Source organism: Vanessa cardui, chromosome 24 (genome assembly GCF_905220365.1).
Source record: "Vanessa cardui chromosome 24, ilVanCard2.1, whole genome shotgun sequence".
NCBI lineage: Eukaryota > Metazoa > Arthropoda > Insecta > Lepidoptera > Nymphalidae > Vanessa > Vanessa cardui.
In genome coordinates this window covers 10,650,742-10,671,782 of record NC_061146.1, presented here as the reverse complement: position 1 = coordinate 10,671,782, position 21,041 = coordinate 10,650,742, and the positions used below count along the sequence as shown (strand labels likewise).

General features: G+C 34.0%; 4 protein-coding genes across 4 annotated transcripts; 1 reads left to right on the top strand and 3 right to left on the bottom strand.

Annotated features, from left to right (window-relative positions):
* Positions 1-2,464: 2,464 nt before the first annotated feature.
* Positions 2,465-6,062, bottom strand: LOC124540048 (syntaxin-16). The gene is made up of 4 exons (XM_047117450.1): positions 5,887-6,062; positions 5,425-5,561; positions 4,222-4,394; positions 2,465-3,483 (listed from the first exon to the last, which is right to left on the bottom strand). Exons 1-4 carry the CDS (start codon positions 5,965-5,967, stop codon positions 2,855-2,857), a joined length of 1,020 nt encoding a protein of 339 aa, XP_046973406.1. The 5' UTR covers positions 5,968-6,062; the 3' UTR covers positions 2,465-2,854.
* Positions 6,063-6,422: 360 nt separating this feature from the next.
* On the top strand, positions 6,423-8,338 carry LOC124540179 (actin-related protein 8). Its single transcript, XM_047117640.1, has one exon. The coding sequence runs from the start codon at positions 6,561-6,563 to the stop codon at positions 8,250-8,252; it is 1,692 nt and encodes a 563-aa protein (XP_046973596.1). The 5' UTR covers positions 6,423-6,560; the 3' UTR covers positions 8,253-8,338.
* Positions 8,339-10,590: 2,252 nt separating this feature from the next.
* On the bottom strand, positions 10,591-18,140 carry LOC124540323 (XK-related protein 6). The gene is made up of 5 exons (XM_047117810.1): positions 17,788-18,140; positions 17,234-17,353; positions 14,637-14,824; positions 13,073-13,225; positions 10,591-11,440 (listed from the first exon to the last, which is right to left on the bottom strand). The coding sequence occupies exons 1-5, from the start codon at positions 18,042-18,044 to the stop codon at positions 10,968-10,970; spliced, it is 1,191 nt and encodes a 396-aa protein (XP_046973766.1). The 5' UTR covers positions 18,045-18,140; the 3' UTR covers positions 10,591-10,967.
* A 916-nt stretch (positions 18,141-19,056) lies between these two features.
* LOC124540268 lies at positions 19,057-20,557 on the bottom strand. The gene is made up of 3 exons (XM_047117737.1): positions 20,406-20,557; positions 19,436-19,562; positions 19,057-19,156 (listed from the first exon to the last, which is right to left on the bottom strand). The coding sequence occupies exons 1-3, from the start codon at positions 20,548-20,550 to the stop codon at positions 19,057-19,059; spliced, it is 372 nt and encodes a 123-aa protein (XP_046973693.1). The 5' UTR covers positions 20,551-20,557.
* Between the last annotated feature and the right edge of the window lie 484 nt (positions 20,558-21,041).

Below are 21,041 nucleotides of genomic sequence, written 5' to 3'. Positions count from 1 at the left end.
TCATTGGCACTCATGCACAAACTATTCAGGAGCTATTTATGTGTCGCGTAGGCAATAATTAAGGAAAAGTTCTCATTCATCAATAACAAATATTTATCTGTGGTATTTGGATTTTAACGAAGGGGGTACGATAGGACACCGGTGTATCGCACATGAATAGCTCTTACAATAAAACACATTTTCAATATAAATAAAGTAAAATTTTAATGTTATATTATCTGTATTCCTAACTACTTATTATCTATGGAATAACTTAACGAATTTTGGTCGTTTCTTTTAAATAGATCATATTTAATGCTATGTCTATTCAAAATAAAACAATCAAGACTAGAAAACCGCCTTAAAGGATTAAAATCTAACCAAATAAATATACAACGAATAATAAATATACCATTTGAATTGATAAGGTGATGAAACGGGAACAATATTTCATATTGCGGTATTCCGATATGAAGTTTAGTAAGTATTAATTTTAACAAATTGTCAAAATACTTTTGAAATTCGATTCGAAAATAAATAAATTATAAATACTATTCTGAAAAACTTAACACGATGAGTGGTTATACTGCTCTGTCTGTTTCCATACAGCCAAAATCCTAATCGTAAGACTTTCTGCAGCATCGAAAGTATTATTGTTTTTTCGAAATGCCACTTAGATATTCATTTGTGATTTTTTTTTAAATTTATACATGACCATCATAATTATTAACGATGATTACCAATGTTGGTATATGCAAAATATTTATTCCGTAGTACGGAAAAGAACAATATTTCATTCGAAAGAAACCAATTTAATTAAACTACGACAAAACATAATGTAATTAACTAGTTATTATCAAATTTCTTGTAAAACTTGTGACGTCAAAAAACAACGCAAAAAATACGCTAAATACTTAATTTTGCAAGATAAATAAAAAAAGACTACGAAATTGGCTCATGTACATTTGGGGTAAGAAAAGGTTCGTCACGTTAAGATCTATTTTCGTGTGCTCAGTATGGGCGGTAATCTGCTTTACCGATCGAGAATGACATATTGCGTCGCAATGATTTGATGTTTAGATTCAAAAGTTACTAAGAGTTTGAGACTTGATAAGGGAATTATTTTGAAAACTGACGAGGTTTTCTTACTCACTTACTAAAGCTTTCACATCGATGAGCACATTCCTTGGGTTTATAAACAAGAATAGTTCCCTTTTTTTCTATAAAAATGTCAACTGGCAAGCTAACAATAACATACAGCCATGTCATTGTCCACGAAGGTTATTAATAGGATTCCAGCTTTGTGAAAAAAAAAAACTTCGATAAGGCAAAAAAAACTGTCATCTTAAATCTTAATATAAAATTAATTACATCTAAGAATAGGAATAACTTTGAACCAGATCGAATGTTTATTAGGCGTCTCATATCGGTTTGTAAATAATCCTAGCCGGCTCATATAAGGTCGGATACACACTTGTATAGCGGGATAAGATCGCATCGATCGAGTTTCAAATGATTTGAGTTCCTTTATAAACGATTTTCTTATCATTTCGAATTAATGAATAATTTATAAAAAAAGGAAACTGACTTCAAAATTAGAAACAGCTAGTGCACTAAAGATCTATGAAATTACTAGACTGATTCCAATGAAATTTACACTGTTTCTTTTGAAGTGTACCTGACTGAGATTAAAAATGATGAACTCAATGCGACTTTTGGTTTTCGAGAAATTAGCGAATAAACATACAAACGTACACTTACGAAATTGAGCACACATGCTTGGAAGCCTAAATGGATCATCATACTCAAATATGAATAAATTCTAGCAATGTTTCATACAAACATAGCGAACTGATAATCTTCTTTTTTAAAACTCGGTTATTAAAACAGCTTCTATTCACTTAAATTAAAAAGATCTAATAATGAATTTGTATCGGTACGATCTTTCCCCCATCTGTTTCTTTCGCCATGTCAATCGTCACCCAAACCCACGATAAGCAAGTTTATGTTTAACACTTGTCACTGCCTGAATTTAAAGAAATAAAGATATTGACTGTTATTCTCAATATATATTCTGCAATGTTATGTATGTACGAAAAAATGTTAATGATTTCATGAGAAAATGTGATACTCATAACACTGGTACAAGGAACAAACACAATCTTGTTACTCCTGTTACACGACTGCATAGAGTCAGTAACTCCTTTGTATGTATACGGTTTTACAACAGGATCCCAGAAAGCGTTTCCTGGCTATTTCATCTCATATTAAATTGTTTATTTATATAATACATAAGACAAACAAAAAAAAAAACCCGCTGAGTTTCTTTCGCCGGTTCTTCTCAGGTCAGGGCATTTTCTTTCCGAACCGGTGGTAGTGTTTCAATTGACCATCAATAAGAAAGTGTAATGCTTCTATATTGAATAAAGATATTTGAGTTTGAGTTTGAGTTTGAGTTCAAAATGCCTCTGTTGTCAAATTTAATTATTTTTGAATTCGATCGAATGGATAGACAGCTATCAACCACGACTCTTGAACCAGTGTAAACCAGATTTAACTAGATCTAAATAGTTTACACATATATTTTGTTGTCTAACAATGCTTCTATGTCTTTGTCAGTTTTAAAATCGTCATATTCAAATCATGCACCGTAATCACTTCATAAATTATTCTCATAAATTCATTATAAATAATCTACAAAATTAATAAGTGTTGCCAGCTTCAAACATAAAGATAAATATTGATTTAAATATTTAGTAACACGATTAACAGAAGTGCTTTGCGATGTTTGTGCTTATAAAATTCGCAATTTCTCAGCTGATACAGAACAAAACTTGCCACGGGACAATACGATTTATTCATATTGCATTAAGAGCTAACTTTTTACTATAATCAGTAGAATTACCATCACAAACACACTTATCCCTAGTATAAATATACAGTGCATTTTCCTATTTTTCCTTTGATACCTTTCAGCTTTCTGCAGCTGCTTGAAACCTTCGTGGACTTGCACTTGGGTTTGTTCTATATTGTAATCTATCCTGTCTAAAACTGTACCCTGTTCGTGGACCATGGTGGCCAAATCTTTGAAGATATCGTTCAAATCCACTATGGACTTGACAATCTTGTTAACTTCCTCATCTCTCTCTTCAATCATCTTGCTGTTCTCCTCCTGCATCAGTAACAGCTGTTTCTGATTCATCGCTTGCTTCTGGAACATCCCATCTAAGTTTTCCTCGTCATAGTTCTGTGAACCGGATGTGCTCGGTAAGGAGAAAAGCAGGTCTGTCTGATTGTTCGTCAGTCCTGGCAGGAGATCGTTGTCTTGCAAGCTGAGTTCTTCAAAGTTTGGGAGGTCGAAGTAGGCGTTCGACCTTTCTTCCCTGGAAGTCAAGGATTTCAGGTAGTTCGACTGCGACGTGCGGAATGCTATGCTGAGATCCTGAAGGATCGTTACTAATGCTAGGACTACGTTACTCGCTAGTTTCTGTTCGCTTTTGTTGCCTGGAAGAAACATAATCAGTGATAATGGTCCGAAAATATATTCATTTAATTGACTTATATTTGTGCTTTCTGATAACTATTTTACTACATACTAGCGAGAAGCCCTGCTATGACATCACAATAGAAACTTCAAAAATTATCAGTGTTTCTTATATACAAAAACCTTCCTCTCGAATCACTCTACCAATCAAAGAAAAAATGCATGAAAATCTGTTGCGTAATTTTACGGTTGTAAGCAGACGGCGTTAAGCTAATTTGTTTTATACTATGTATTGATAATAATGAGATAACATCACATACATTACTCTGATCCCAATGTAAGTAGCTGAAGCACTTGTGTTATGGAAATCAGAAGTAACGACGGTACCACAAACACCCAGACACAAGACAACATAGAAAACTAATGATAATCTACATCGACCCGGCCGGGAATCGAACCCGCGACCTCAGAGTGGCGTACCCATGAAAACCGGTGTACACACCACTCGACCATGGAGGTCGTCAAATGATGAAGAATACGGACTGGCAGATTCACCTCGTGATAATAAATGGTCACCATTGCTCATAGACATTGAAGCTGTAAGAAATATTAACCATTCCTACCATCACCACCAACTTGGAAATCACATAACCAGCAACCCTGGGAACTCAGATTATATGTCCCTTGTGCCTGTAGTTAAGCAGACCTATTTATCTTTATTTTCTCTTACGTAGAGTTAGAAAAGTTAAAAAACATACCATGTCGTATCTGAGATTTAATAGTCGTAATTCGCGCGTGTGCTTGAGTGAAGAGTCGGCCAATTTCCGCCGACAGTCGGTCAATTTGCTGCTGCTCGCCGCTGTCGTCCAGAGCTGGCCTTCGGATCTGTCGCTCGTGACGGGACTGAAGTTCTGACAACTTGGTCCTTAACCTGAGTACAACATTTAAAATGGAATAAGAACTCGGTCAAAAGGCCTGGCCTAAACTTCAATGTCTTAGCATACTATTAAAATTCATCAAATATTAATAAAAAAGTAATCATCCAATAAATTCAAATATAGTAGGTAATATAGTAGGCAGTAAAATTTTTGGTCTTAATCTCATTATCTTTGATTAATATTAATTCTATTGATTTTCATAATCAACAAAACACCAAGCCTCTGGTGGCCAAAAAATTGCATTAATTAATAATATTATCTCTATTACATTTGTATATTATGGTAAGTTAAAAATATGTCGAGGGACCTCCACTGCCCTGAAGGGGGGGCAACACTGCCCATAGACAATTGCATTGTAGGGTATATTACTATTAAAATATTACATCTTTTGAGCCTGTAGTTAAAATGACTCACAAACCCTTAAACTGGAACACAACAATACTGAGTACAATTGTTTGTCAGTAATGTATTTGTTAAGTGTACTGTGCTCACCCACCAACTAAATATACTTTTGTGTAGTAGACTTAGTTATAGTCTCAGTAATAAACAAAACTGACAAATGTGATAATGTTTGCCATTACTATTAAGCATTAAAATCAAAATCAAACTCATGAAATCTCAGGATTGCTTGACTGAAGTGGTAATCCTTGTTTAAGATCCATATTTAATATGCAATGAGCAAACAGATGTGGACATTTGTCTGTCAAAATATCCCACTTTTAATACTATAATAAGTTTCATGGCATTATTATGTACAGCCATAATCAAAAACACACCTTAACTCAACATTAAGTTCATCCCAAAACCATGAAATAATATTAGATTAAATATTTATATTTTCTTTACTAAAGTTTTTTTTTTTGTTGAAATTGTTCACATAATCTAACAAGTACTGGATCAAGAAGCTGAATCATCAAATCAATCAACTTAAGGGCTTTTATATGCAAGAATATAAACTAAACATATGATACCCCTCATGTCCCTTCTAATTCTTTTCAAAGAGATATAAATGCATTAACATACCTTGTAACTATGTAATGTGCTTCCTCTAACGAGTCGCTCCAAGGCGGTGGTGCATTGGACTCAGATTTAAGCTCCAGGCCCGCTTCCATTTCATGAGAATTTGATCTCATCAGTCTTACTCTCTCCGTATCATTTGCCTATTGTTTAATCATTAGTAAAACAAAATATAATCACTTTGTAATCAATAGAAGATTATACAATATAGTCAACTTTTTTTTTTCTTAAATATTACCGACTTGATGTAAAATTATTTTGTAGTGAAATTAAGTGAAATCATTAATTATTTAATTAAATAATAATAATAGTTATAATTTTAAGATCATATTTAAATAACAAGTATTCCGATAATTCATTTTAATGTTATTAATTTAATAGGGAATTAGAAATTAAATTATAATGTAGCTTTTGATGTATTTGTACAAAATAGGAACTGAAAAACTAAATCAATAACAGTAAATTTACCTGTTCTGAAAATATGTGCTTGCTGTGTATAGCATTATTTCGCATTAACACGAAAACCTCAGTCAAGCTTCGTGACACCATTTTGTTAAATAATTCGAATTGAATACAATTATTTTTCTATTTATATTTTGATAATCCTCAATCGCCACACGAAAATATCATTTTGACAAAAAACAAATTGATTGACTTTGACAGTGCCATCAACAATCGGATCATTATATATGAATATTAAGGTTTACGTTATATATTTGAGTATCCACAGAAATGATATAGCTTTATTAAATATTATATTAATTTTTCAGAGATATAATAATGTAGGTAGAACAAAAATGTCAAAAGATATTTCTTCATTATCAGGATATAGTCTTAAAATATAAAACTGCAATCTCTTAGCTAATACCACTCATTTTGATTGTTATTTTGGCATTTATTACCATCGATACATTAACTTTTCACTGAAATTAAATAATAATTAAACCTGTTAATAGTTATTGTTTTGTTTATTTGTGCCGTCTGTGACAGAATATAAAATGACATATGTCACTTTTAGGTTATGTTTATAATATTGCCGGAATTTTTAATAACAATTTATCTCACACTATTAAGGAACCTGACAGTTTCTAATCAACTTTAGGAAGTTTATTTTGTAATATATTTCTAATAACTCCTTCCAAATGAGTATGCCGACTCATGATCCGGGTCCTGAACAGTTCCAACAGTTTCCGTCCAATAGGATTATTGTGATTCATCCTGGGTCACTCTACGTGAGGATAGGACGAGCTTCCGACTTAGTTCCAGTCAAACAACTTCACTGCATCGCAAGAAAACGTCGACCCGGGGGTAAAATATACCGAGATCCTTTCGTGCCTCCTAGTGTACCAAAAACAAAGGAACTCATTGAAGAATTAGAAGAATGTCGGTTACAAATATCGCACACACTTCAGTCGTGTATGCAGTCGAATGGAGCCAGGCGATATGCGACGCCACCGCAACAAATAGCGGCTTTTAACCGCAGATCATTGCCGGAAACGGAAAACGATGGAGAACCTTGGCCGCAAGTACAGTGCGAGATCGTTATTGGGGACTTGGTACTCGATATCGACCCTGAGCTGCCTTATAACATACATTTTCCGTTCCGAAGAGGTGATTTCAACTTGCACTCTGAAGTCGGTGGTTCCATTTCATCAGTTCTAAATGATCTGTATACCATTTGGAGTTCCATTATTGAATACAAGTTGGACATACCTCTCATAGAACTTGTTAAGTATCGATGTGTATTGCTCATACCAGATATATACTCTAGAAGTCATTTAAAATATTTAACTTCTTTACTACTAAAGGATTTAGGGTTTGGACATTGTTTCCTTCTCCAGGAAAGTGTAGGTGCAACCTTCGGAGCTGGGATAGGCTCTGCATGTGTTGTAGATATTGGTGATCAAAAAACTGCCATTTCATGTGTTGAAGATGGTATTTCTCATAAGACCACCAGATTAAGAATGGACTATGGTGCCGGAGATGTGTGCCAAGCATTGTCTTGGATGTTCCATAAAAGTGCTTTTCCTTATAAAAACTGGAATGAGAATGTTCCGAGAGATGTAATTCTCATGCGTAATCTCTATCAAGATTTTTGTCATGTCAACTTAGATGTGTGTGGACCACAAGAGAAAACCTTCCTAGTTGATCATCCAGGTGATGTAGTCAACAAATATACCTTGCAAGTGGGTGATGAGTGTATAATATCTCCCCTATCATTATTCTACACAGATCTGCTTAAAATTACTGGCCAGAAAACAACAAAGATTCAAAATCGGCAGCCCAGTGATGCAGAGGATCCTTTCGATGCGGAATTTTTAAGGGAGACTGGTAGAAAACGTGAAACTGCTGATCCAAGTGCCAATGAAAGTCAACAGTTCGAGGCGACTAATGAAAACCAACCCACCGCCAATCCCGATGAAGATATTGTTGTGGATACATTAGAAGGGGGACCAGGTGATATTGTATCGTTAGCCCCGGGGCAAGTTCTAAGCTTAGATGCTGCGATCTTACAAAGTATAGATCGTTGTACTAGTGAAGAGCTGAAACGAAAGATGTACAGTAGTATTTTGATTGTTGGAGGTGGGGTTAAAGTTCACGGACTTAATCTATGGCTGCAAAATAGATTAGCTCTCCAAATTCCCTACACATATAAGACTGAACAGTTAGAAATAGTGACGTCTCCAAAGGACATTGATCCAGCCAGTACAGTTTGGAAAGGAGCAGCAGTTATGTCTTGTTTGGAATCAGCGATAGAACTCTGGATAAATCAAAGTGAGTGGAATAGGTATGGGTTAAAAATATTGAGAGAACGCGCGCCATTTATATGGTAACGTAATAAAAATAAGATTTATATGTAAGAATTATAAATAAATGTTGGTATTGTATGTTTTAGTCAGTAAACAATCTTTATTAAGTATTTTATTCGTTTGTTATTTACCCGCCAAAACAAGCAACACATGATATGTCAGCTCTTAAATAATTTGCCAAGATTTACTTAAATATTAGTTATTGTAACACAGTTTTTTTTGTGGTATTTTATTAATTTTATGAATAATAATATTCGATTTTTTATAATATATTTTTTTTTATTATTTGGGTGAGATAGCGTCGGTGACGGCGCTCCGCGCAACTGAACACAGATTGGTAATTGGTTTAATTTAACAATTAACACAATTATTATTAAAGTAGCGAGAACATCCATTGCCTAACCCAGTAATGCGCTTATGAGGTTTTTTAGAAATACGTATTCACTTAATGTTTTATTATCTGTTTCCGGTGGTTACGAAATATTTTTGTTATATTAATGAGTAAATTTAATGGAAAGGGTTAGTTATATATCGTTTATTAAGCATGAGCACACGCATGATTATGCGAAAGGTGGGTTTTCTATGCGGAGACCTACATCTAGGTATGGACTATGCGTATTCGTAGTACCTCAGTAAAGCAGGAAATATTTAATGTAGGACAAAAGAAAAATAATAAATATAGTATGTAGCAATGACATTCTAATCAACAGATAAGTTATATCCATACTAAACAACAGAAAAAGTGTGCCGCGCCGGGGACTGTTTATTTTAGTTCATTTTTACATGTCGTTAAAAGTAAAAAGTATAGCTACAATAATAAGTAAAAGGGATAACTAGATGTTTAAATTACGCAAACCGTATTACTACGTAATTATGATGTATTATAACGTATTAAAACGACTAAAGGCAAACGTCCCAATTAGGACGTTTTCTAGTCTTCACTTTTTGCGCGTTAATAACATATCTGTTTACTACAACTGTACAACATCATTGGTATGTAGGTAATCTATTAAGTAAAGTTATTAGAGTTTATTCCAAATAAAACACAATAGCAAATAGTATTAAAATTTATTAAAAAAATACTTTCGAGGTACTTCTAAGAGTTCACTCAATGTAAACTTTCTTATGAGATTCGTATATGAAACTGCAGAAGTAGAAAATAATCTTAAAACTATCCATAGCTAGTTATGGTAGAAGTACACAGAGTATGCTGTTGTTAACACTTTTGCTAAATATTACACCTTTTTTTCAATGTGTTTATTTTTAATTAATGACTCTATTAACTTTGTTGATGTACAGTCAGAGTTAGGAAACATTCAGTTTTCAAATTAATTCCTTTATCAAGTCTTAAGCTCTTAGTACCTTTTGGATCTAAACATCAAATCATTATGACGCAATATGTCATTCTCAATCGGTAAAGCAGATTATCCCTCATACTGAGCACACGAAAATAGATCTTAACGTGACGAACCTTTTCTTACCCCCAACTACCTTCATTGGTTCTAAATTTTTTATTTAAGCTTTATTTTAACATGATATGTACAGTAATTGTTTAAATATCATATTTGAGTTATCAATCATGTATACATAGATAATTAAGTTTTATGATAGACAAAAAAGACTAAAATATAACATAACATTCTGTGTACTTATTTCATAACATAGATACTTTATAAAGAGTCTATTACAATAGAAGTCCTACAAAAGCAGTATCCTTTAAATAATATCACGATACATTGTAATAAAATTGTATCAAGAACGAAACAGTTCTGTCTCACTTTAGTGTTGCCATTCGAAATTGTAGCCTTTATTTTATTTACTAACAACATTATACGGAAACAAAAGTTTCTTATGATAAAATTTACATTTGTAAGACTCCATTGAATAGACTTCACACATCAACTTTGCCACAAAGCATTGTAAATACAATAAAAAACACCATTGATTAAAACTATGCAACCAGTCTTTTGTTTACATTTAAGTATAAAATTATTATGGCAATATTAACAACAGTAATGAGAAAAATACATTATAATATTGAGTAAAAATGTATATAAACAAAAAATAACTTTAAATTGATAGATTCTGTTGAATTCAATCTAACTAATTTAACAAAAGTAATAAGTACCATTCATATGAAACGAATATTAACATGTCCACACAATAGTTAAAGTTCAAATTTCCATTGACGAATGATGTTCATCCAACATGGTTGATGTGAGTTGTACTTCAAATGTCGACAAGTGCCGACCCTTTGGCTTTTAATCGTTACTACCCTTATTATGAAATTTTAAGCCAAATATTATATATCATAAATTTCTCTTGATTTATAGAATTGTGTGGTAGAGACTGAGATAGACTGAGATAGACAGAGTCTTTGGCTTTTGGTTTTATTTCTTTTTCACATTAAAATCTCTGATGTAAGTTTTAGAGTTTATTCCATTACATTGTTTATGGGATATTTATGAGGAAAAGTTTTAAGCAGCACCTGCATCTTCAGTTAACTGCGCTTAACATAATTTATAAAGAAGTACAGTAGTATCGCTGTTCTATTTAGCTGCATACATAAGAGAGAGAGAGAGCAATATGTATATTTTGGTAAAGAAATTTAGTTAAAAAATTACATTAGATTTAGTTAAAAATCAATATTGGCACCATTTAGAACTTATTAAATCTTACCCTTAAGAATAATAAAATGCACCAAATTCTACTTAAGTATAAAACAATATAAAGTCATTGTTAGCTAATTTCAGCGGACTGTCGTTCAGATTTAAATGCAACTGTCACATCTGATATCGTACTTGTCTTTGGATGAAAGACAGCATAGTACAATATCATGAACACGATACCCATCACATAGGGGACCACACTCAGCACCAAGACTGGATAGAAGTAAACGGCTGTCCCGGTCACCTCATCGGAATACAAATACCATATGACCGAGCATGTTAAATTTTGCAAGAAACATATTGAATAGTATACCGAGTATCGATACCTGGTTTTGCCTTCCACAGGCAGGATATATGTGAAGAGGTACACGGAACCCAGAGCGAATGAGAAGGCTACCTCGCAGAGCTTGTTGTGGGAACAGAATGGAGATCGGTCGAAGAACTGCAGCCACGTGGTCATCAGCAGGATGTGGACGGCGCAAGCCACCACCGTCCAGTGAGGGTACAGGTGCGCGATTATTGATATAGAGATCACGCGACTCACTGGAACAAATCAACATTGTTAATTGACGACCTCCATGGTCGAGTGGTGTGTACACCGGTTTTCATGGGTACGACACTCTGAGGTCCCGGGTTCGATTCCTGGCCGAGTCGATGTAGATTACCATTAGTTTTCTATGTTGTCTTGGGTCTGGGTGTTTGTGGTACCGTCGTTACTTCTGATTCCATAACACAAGTGCTTCAGCTACTTACATTGGGATCAGAGTAATGTATGTGATGTTGTCTCATATTTATTATTATTATTATTAAAAATACTAATAATGTATCAGTCTGGGTGGTAGCTTCACTTAGAATTAGCGCGCACTGGTAACTTTTGTCACGGTGACTGTTTCGTCACTGCCGAGTCCATGATTATGTATGGAGTTGCGCGCACTTTACGACGTGACATTTGTGTCTGCATCTGTACATGTTCAAGGATTTGACAAGAGTGACGAAAAAGTCACCGTGACAAAAGTTACCAGTGCGTGCGAGTTCTTAATTGTAAAATGACGATTCAAAAGTGCTTGTCAAGCCTACTTGAATAAAGTTTATTTTGATTTTGATTTTTTTGATCACTTAATCTATAATATATTATAAATCTGTGTCCGTATGTCTGTCTGAACGGTTCAGATGAAAATTGTACAGTTTGAGTCCATTGGCTGCTCTAGGGAGTAAAATAGCAGCATGTATGACGGCCCTTTTGTCCTATAAGTAAACTTTATAATTTTCTTGCATGTTAGTCACAGATTCAGGTAGCGTGATATATATATAATTTATGCCGGTCGCATACATAGCGCTCCGGAATAATGTAGCTTATAACTAGTGAAAAAAAATACTTAGGATCATTACTTTTCGCATGCTACACATATACAAATTTTTAATCAAGATATATAAAAACAAAATACCATTCACTGATTGATAATGAAATTTCAGAAACTGTAACACCTACATACTTGAAATTTGGCTGGTACACTCATAGGGTAGACATTTGCTAACATACGAATTTTACGGAATTCCCCTCCCCCTTAGGGGTTATAGGGGGGTTGGATGTAAGTGTGTTATAAATGCAGGGGTAGAGCTGGAGATTCCGCTAATATTAGTACAGTGAAACTTGGTTAAGTGGGCCCTGGATAAGTGAAATACCTCCATAACTGGAACTCATGCTGCGGTCCCGTCACTTTGGTATTGAATTACCTCTGTTAGTGGGAGGAAGAAAAACCTCTATAACTGGGATTTGTTATTTTGTTTTATCATTACAATAATCTCTACAAATGAGTCAGCAAGTGATTTTTTTATGCATAAACATCTGTAACTGAAATAACATTGTTTTATATTTTTACTAACTTATTCTTTTTCTACCCGCAAATTCCGCACTTAACTATGTATGTAATTTGAAGTATCAATGACTCCAAGTTTTAGTTTTGCTTTACTACCATGAAGGTGTCCATTTGCAAAATGTCAAACCGTACCTCTATATCTGAGACAGATCTATATCTGGGTTAGTGGAACTTAACTGAACCAGGTTTCACTGTATAAACCAATATCGTTACAAAAAATAAAGCACCAAGAGATTCCATTAACATTGTTGCGTCATTTAAGTCAGTCGAGTAATTTCAGTACAAGTTATCAACTCACACGTAACGAGGAAATGCCAGGCGGTCTGTAGGGCGGTGCCGGGCCAGCTCATGTTGTCCTTGTCCTGCTGAGCGAAGCGCACGGCGCGCTGGTAGGCCGCCAGGCACCAGCCCATACCCACCACCGACGAGCATATTGACAGCACTTGGTGCACTGCAATCGCACACATCGACTCACCGGAGGGAAACTAACCCACTCATATCAGTTAGACCAGTTATTTAAATAATTATCCAGACTTGTTCCAATAAATAGAAAATAAACTATGTATTTAAACCCGCATTGGAACAGCGTGGTGGAATATGTTCCAAACCTTCTCCTCAAAGGGAGAGGAGGCCTTAAGCCCAACAGTGGGAATGTACAGGCTGTTGTTGTTGTTGATGTATTTAAAAACGTTCAAATGTAACCTAACCAACTATATTATAATACATTTGTAGATGTTTGTAGAATTATAAAAGATTTAGTTACGTAGTTTTAACCTTTTAGTGAGTATTATTTTAATTACGATTTCATTGAACGTCTAAAAATTACCACGAAAACAATACCTTAATCTTTGTAGGTCGCGGTCGAATCAACCGTTTTAACTGCATTTTATACCCATAAGCCAGTGAACCATAAATTTGGCAAAATAACGGTACCAAACGGGTTTTTTACAATTATATTGTCATCTGCTTTTACTGGAAATTGTGTTTATTCAGAGTTTCACATTCTTATGTTTCCATTTCGTATTAAACATGAAATAAACCTAATCGAGATTTTTTTAACAACTAATCTCCATTCGTATATCGCGGAGAAAGAAAAACCAAACCTTCTATCCCAAGCCTTTATCCAGTAGAAGATTATTAACAGCCTTTACTAATACACGCTACGTCCTCGTACTGACACATCACTCAATAGTATCAAAAGATAAAACGTTATTTCGCAAAATAATAGTAACAGCCTGTAAATGTCCCACTGCTATGCTAAGACCTCCTCTCCCTTTTGAGCAGAAGATCAGGAGCATATTCTACCACGCTGCTTCTAACGGTTGGTGGATTCACATTACGCTGAATTTCTTTAAAATTAGACACAAATATGTCACCGAGTTTGTTATGAATTATAAACACAAATTAAGAACATGAAAATTCAGTAGTGCTTTTTGGGTTTAAACCCTCAAAACAATCTGTGAAGATGTACGAGGTGTAACCACAGGGCCATCGCGGCTCAATTTTCATTAAACAACAAACAACAACAACAACAGCCTGTAAATTCCCACTGCTGGGCCAAAGGCCTCCTCTCCCTTTGAGGAGAAGGTTTTGGAACATATTCCACCACGCTGTTCCAATGCGGGTTGGTGGAATACACATGTGACAGAATTTCTATGAAATTTGTCACATGCAGGTTTCCTCACGATGTTTTCCTTCACCGCTGAGCACGAGAGGAATTACAAACACAAATTAAGCACATGAAAATTCAGTAGTGCTTTTTGGGTTTAAACCCTCAAACCAATCTGTGAAGATGTACGAGCTGTAACCACTGGACCATCGCGGCTAAATTCTCATTAAACCTGTAACATTTTCGTACAAACCTGCTAAGTGGTCATACTGTCGCAGCAGTAAGCTCGTCTGGAGGACTTGCTGCGGCGCCGCCTCGAGGAAGCACTCGAATATCCTCAGCAGCGCCGCGTCCGAGTCCTCCTTGAGCATCAAGCCGTAGTACACGCGCTGTGCCGTTGGGTCCTTCTTCCGCTCAGCGCGTCTCGACTTGATCGCATAGCTTAAAGTTGACTATTATTAAATGTAATCCAGCTGAATGCAATCTGAAGGAGGTTGATTGTTGAAATCCATGATATTATAGAACTGAGGAGTGAGTCAGTGGCACTTTTTGTGACCGATTATAGAACTGAGGAGTAAGTCAGTGGCACTTTTTGTGACCGATTATAGAACTGAGGAGTAAGTCAGTGGCACTTTTTGTGACCGATTATAACCTCAGCGGAAAGTCAAAAAAAGAGCGTATTCCTTCCTTAAAGGCCGGTAACGGACCTATAAGTCCTCCAGTGTTGCAGATGTCCATGGGCGGTGGTAATCACTTTCCATCAGGTAAGCCTCCAGCTCGATTGCCCCCTATAATATAAAATAAAGTCTCGAGAAAAACTAGCCAACTACACAAGCCTCGTTTTAGTGGATTAATGTGTACACAAATCCACTCTTGTAATCTGAATGAACTTTCAATCTGACATTGGTTGACAGTTCGCATGAAGCTTTCCGTGTTTACCTGGTGTTAGGGCCTAGAAACGCAGAGTTTAATTCTCTTATAAGCTACTCACTAACCGCTGCTTATTATGTACTATTGTACATTGTAAGGAATGGGTGAAGTTGTATACTTTAATTACTTTAAGATAAGAGATTTCGATATATTAAACAAAAAATGAAATGATTAGTAATCTTCGCCAATAAATTGCATACTAGTTGCTTCAAGAGGTTAACTTCACTGTAGATATGTGATTAAATATGATGTTAGTATATTATCTCAGATATTCACTATGCATTTGCGAAAACATAGCATTTTGAACGTCAACGGAACTGTTATCGGAAATTTTAGAAGTAAACCCAATAAAATATATTAGGAAATCGTTAAAAATACGTGAATCGTAAGGTTTGTTTATCTTTTTCCTACTTCCATTGGAATAGGCTATATAAATAAATATGAGACAACATCACATACATTACTCTGATCCCGATGTAAGTAGCTAAAGCACTTGTGTTATGGAAAATCTGACGTAACGACGGAACCACAAACGCCCAGACCCAAGGCAACAGAAAACTAATGATAATCTACATCGACTCGGCCGGGTCTATATGTAAACTTTATGCAAAAAATATTTATTTAAATGACGACCTCCATGGTCGAGTGGTGTGTACACCGGTTTTCATGGGTACGCCACTCTGAGGTCCTGGGTCCGATTCCCGGCCGAGTCGATGTAGATTACCATTAGTTTTCTATGTTGTCTTGGGTCTGGGTGTTTGTGGTACCGTCGTTACTTCTGATATCCATAACACAAGTGCTTCAGCTACTTACATTGGGATGAGAGTAATGTATGTGATGTTGTCTCATATTTATTTATATTTACATTGTTAATAATCAAAAATTAATTAAAAAATAAAAATTATAAAAAAAAATTAAATGTGTGCACACATTATTGCTATCTAAGACAGATACAAAATATCATTGAAACATATAACACTAACCATTATTGCAAAACTAAGATAGACCACAACACAACCAGCTATACACAATATTGAAATACTGATAAAAATGCCTTTTCATTACAGAACAAGTTTTGTAAATATTATTATTTCCTTGAATGACTCATTTGTTGATAAGGCAACAATAACATTACAATTTCTGTGCATATTATTATAATATTGTGTACTGTAATTAAGTGCAAAGAGATATTATACATACTAATATATATGTGTATTTCTAATGTTTATATGAAAAACTTATTAGCCAATTTACATAAAACTTAAACCTGTTTCAGAATATAATATTGGTATAAAAAGCTGTAATTTGCAAACCTACTTGACAACAACAACAGCTTGTAAATTCCCACTGCTGGGCTAAAGGCCAACTCTCCCTTTAAGGAGAAGGTTTGGAATATATACCACTAAGCTGTTCCAATGTTAGTTGGTGGAATACACATGTGACAGAATTTCTATGAAATTTGTCACATGCGGGTTTCGTCACAATGTTTTCTTTCAGACACACACTTTCTAACCACTGGGCCATCTCAACTCGCTAACCTATTTTACATTTCAAATGTTGATGTTTCAAGCGTAAATTTGATGTTCTTGGACTTATTTAATTTGTCACCTGTTAATGAAGTGGTCAACAAAACCCATACATATTAGCAATGTAAGAAATTATAATAATTCCTTACAATATCAATAGTGTGCCTTTACTTTTGGAAGCTAAAATATATGCCGCTTGTTATTTATACACTGGCTCACTTACCAGCTCATCGAAAACACAACAATACTGCTGTTTGGTGTTAGGATATGTGATAGGTAATGATTTGAAGTATGTATACACAAAGGCTGACTAACATATAAAATTTAAAAATCTTTCACACATACAAATTATTAAGTATTATATTTTATAATATGTACAAATTTCTATACTTACATCAAGGCATCGGTGAATCTTAAAATGGGAGCCATTTGTAATACAAGTATGAATATTCGTAGCCATCGTCTTTTTGTAAACTCGTTTGATATGGAATCTTGTTGTTTATCCTGCGCATACCTGTACAGATGATATAAAATAGAATAAATATACTGTAGAAGACAGTTAGTCTTACAAATTTGAAGCTGTGTAATATCTCCGTAGTATAAAACAAAGTCACTTCTGGCCATCTACATGCTATGATATTGAAAACTATGCAATGAATTTTAATGTGGTTTTCATCAACAAATGTCATTAATACATGCATATTATTATAGAATAAAGCCGAGATTTTTAATTGTTCTAGCCGAAAAAAAAATCATTATCATTTCTTTATTTGTTGTTCTATAATTGAAAAGTTTTATAGAGCTTATTTTTAGCCGCGATGGTTAGCTAGTCAGTGATATTTAGGTTGATGATAAAATTAGTCAGAAAAACAGTTTTTTACGAAACATATAAAGGTGCCAAACACTGATGTCATTCCCTAATGTTCTCATAAATATCATTGAACTTACATTCTTATGGAGACCGCTGTGTTAACAAATGCTGGAAAAAGAATAAATGCAAGTGTCCATCCAAACTCTGTCATCCTCCTCGATATGGAATACCTCACTGCTACATTTATGTCCAGCCCCAAATCCACAAAATGACCCACGATAGCCACAACATACATAATAATGTCCAAATTTGTGATTGTTATGTTATTCGGTATCCGATCAGGTTCATCGTGTGAGTATCCATTTTGAAGCATCTTCCGCGCTGCTTTCGGCATTTTAAAGAAGGTAGGAGTATTTTTTCATTAATAAAAAATATATATACATCGCGCCCAAACAGATGAGCGCTTTGTTAGTCAAATAATGACAATTGACTGAAGTTTGAAAATTTTGAATTTGAATCACATCGATAATGTTGCTATTATTTATTATTATATTTAGTAATAACAAAGTGAATAAAAAAAAACATAAAAATTAATTTTAAGAAGTCCAGAATTAAATACAAATGGTTTAATACTTACAGTCTTCATTAAATGTTGTGTAATGGAATATGAATAGTGTCACACTGATTTATTTTTTTGTTACATACGGATTTAAATATTAGAAAACTTGTATAGTACGACACAAATTAGATGTAGCATCGGAAAATACAATGAAATGAAAATAAAACCGACTACTGCAGTATTGACTGCATATTTGATTAATCAAAAAGTGTTCTCAGCAGTGCACAAGTTTGTAAAGCTGTAACATAAAAAATATAGTGTAGGTACGACACAACTTAGATGTAGCATCGGCAAAATACGTAAAACCGATCACTGACAATTGACACAACCAATAGAAATAGCTCCTTATTGCGCCATTCGACGCTATGCGTCGCTATAGATCAACCCAAGAAAACAAGTACATGAAAATCGGCTTGTCAAATTGACGAATTTATTAGTTCATACGATATTACAAGTTATTACGTTTGTGTAAAAATCATATTCACATAAGAAATAAATATTGATAATTTGGGATGGCGTACTCAATTCGGATGTGATCGGTTTAACGAATTTTGCCGATGCTACCGCTAAGTTGTGTCGTACTATACATATTTTGTTATCAATTTTTATATAAAAAAGTCACATACCTACTATCATTTAAAATTATATATATTTTTGTAAGCCCCCAGCATATTCAAAAGTTAAATTTGTTACTAAAATATAATAAATCAATATTGTAATATAAATAACAAAGCATTTGCACAGTGATTGATTAAAATTTATTTAATAATTTTATTACATAAATATTTTAAGAGTACAAAGCTTTAATAATATCCACAGACGATAAATTAGCAGACAATAGTGTTGCAAACAAAGACTGCTGTATATTTCTTAACGTTGACAAAGATCTGAAAATAAAATAAATTTGAATTCCTTGTTCTATAGGTCGTGAGACATTTACTGATTTTTACTTTATAAATTTAAATGTTAAAGCATGTTTTCATATTATTAAAACTAATGTATTCTTTACTCATTGCATGAGTTTCGCTCTTCATTTATCTACTCATACATATCGTTCTTTAATAGAAGAAATCACAATTAAGACAGAAAATTTGATCAAGAGGTTATGATTTTCGAAAAAGAAATTATACCTAAAATAATGTTTGAAATATTAAGAAACGTAATACTTCTCTTTAAGGAATCCGACCAGAGGGCTCCATTTCTGAGGGTACTGTGTATTTGTATTGTTTCGCCATTTATCTTTTAACAGATCTTCGATTGAAGTGTTTATCACCGTCAGGAATTTACATTTATCTACATACAATAATAATAATAAATATATTATTACAGTTATATTCTGTGGATTATCGAAAATAAAACGAACTACAACAACAAACAACAACAGCCTGTAAATTCCCACTGCTGGGCTAAAGGCCTCCTCTCCCTTTGAGGAGAAGGTTTGGAACATATTCCACCACGCAGTTCCAATGCGGGTTGGTGGAATACATATGTGGCAGAATTTCTATGAAATTTGTCACATGCAGATTTCCTCACGATGTTTTCCTTCACCGCTGAGCACGAGATGAAAAATAAAGACCAATTAAGCACATGAATCAGCGGTGCTTGCCTGGATCTGAACCTGCCATCATCGGTTAAGATGCACGCTTTCTAACCACTGGGCCATTTCGACTCAAAAAAAAAGGCGAACTATTTTTTTTAGGAAATAAGTCAATAGCACTAACTTTATTTTTTATGAGTTTAGTAAACATAATGATCCATGACTGAATTTTTGAATTAATCATCTGAGATTATAAAGACAAATATAATAAAGATAAAGATAAGACCGTATTATTATAAAATTTAAGATTTTGAATCCTTTTTACTAATGAAATTTATTTCATTAGTAACTTAAGAAAAATACTAAAAGGTTTACATCACATCTTTATATGTTTACAATGCATTATTCGACATTTGGAAATAATAAGACTTTTAATTTCAATTTATAATTACAAACTCTTACGTAGTTTTAAATTTTGTCAAACGTTGGGTAATTATAATGAATGTTAATCAGATTCAACAAACGATGATATTATTTTAAGCAATATTTATGGTAAAAGAAATAATATAGTTTGTGTCTGATTCGGCTAATTTGCTTACCAGTATAAGTTTCCAAGAGTAATTGTTCAAAAAAATACGGTACTAAATTGTTTAAGCAGTTCTGCACCTCGTAGATGGACGCGTTCATCTTTCTGACATGTTGATTAGTTTTTATTTCAACGATGGACATTAGACTCTCTTGCATGGTCTCATTGAAACTAGATTTAAAAAATAAATAACAGAAAGCAAAAGAGATGAACAACTTTTCTTTTAGTTCAACACCTATAGGATAGATTATTAATTTTCACTTGGTTTAATTAGCTTTTAAACAGAGCAGTAAGCGTATTGGCAGTATATTTACTAGTGTCACAATACGATACCATCAATAACAATAAAGTGTCTGTATTTTTTATTTTTAAATTAGAGTTTTGGTCGTGACTTTTAATGAATGTGTCCATGTCGTACTTTGGTGCTGAGAATTAGCGAATGATATGGATTAGCGAAATGGAGGGACATGAGAGCAGCTGCTAATTCTTCTATCATAACACGAAACATAAACATGTCCAAAATCTCTACTTGATATGGGTATGTGCAAGTCCCAGGTGGGGTAGGTACCGCCCACTCATCATACGAGTATGCCTACTGTCAAGCTGCAATTCTTTTGTGTAGGATAGTTGTGATACGGTTTGGAGGGTA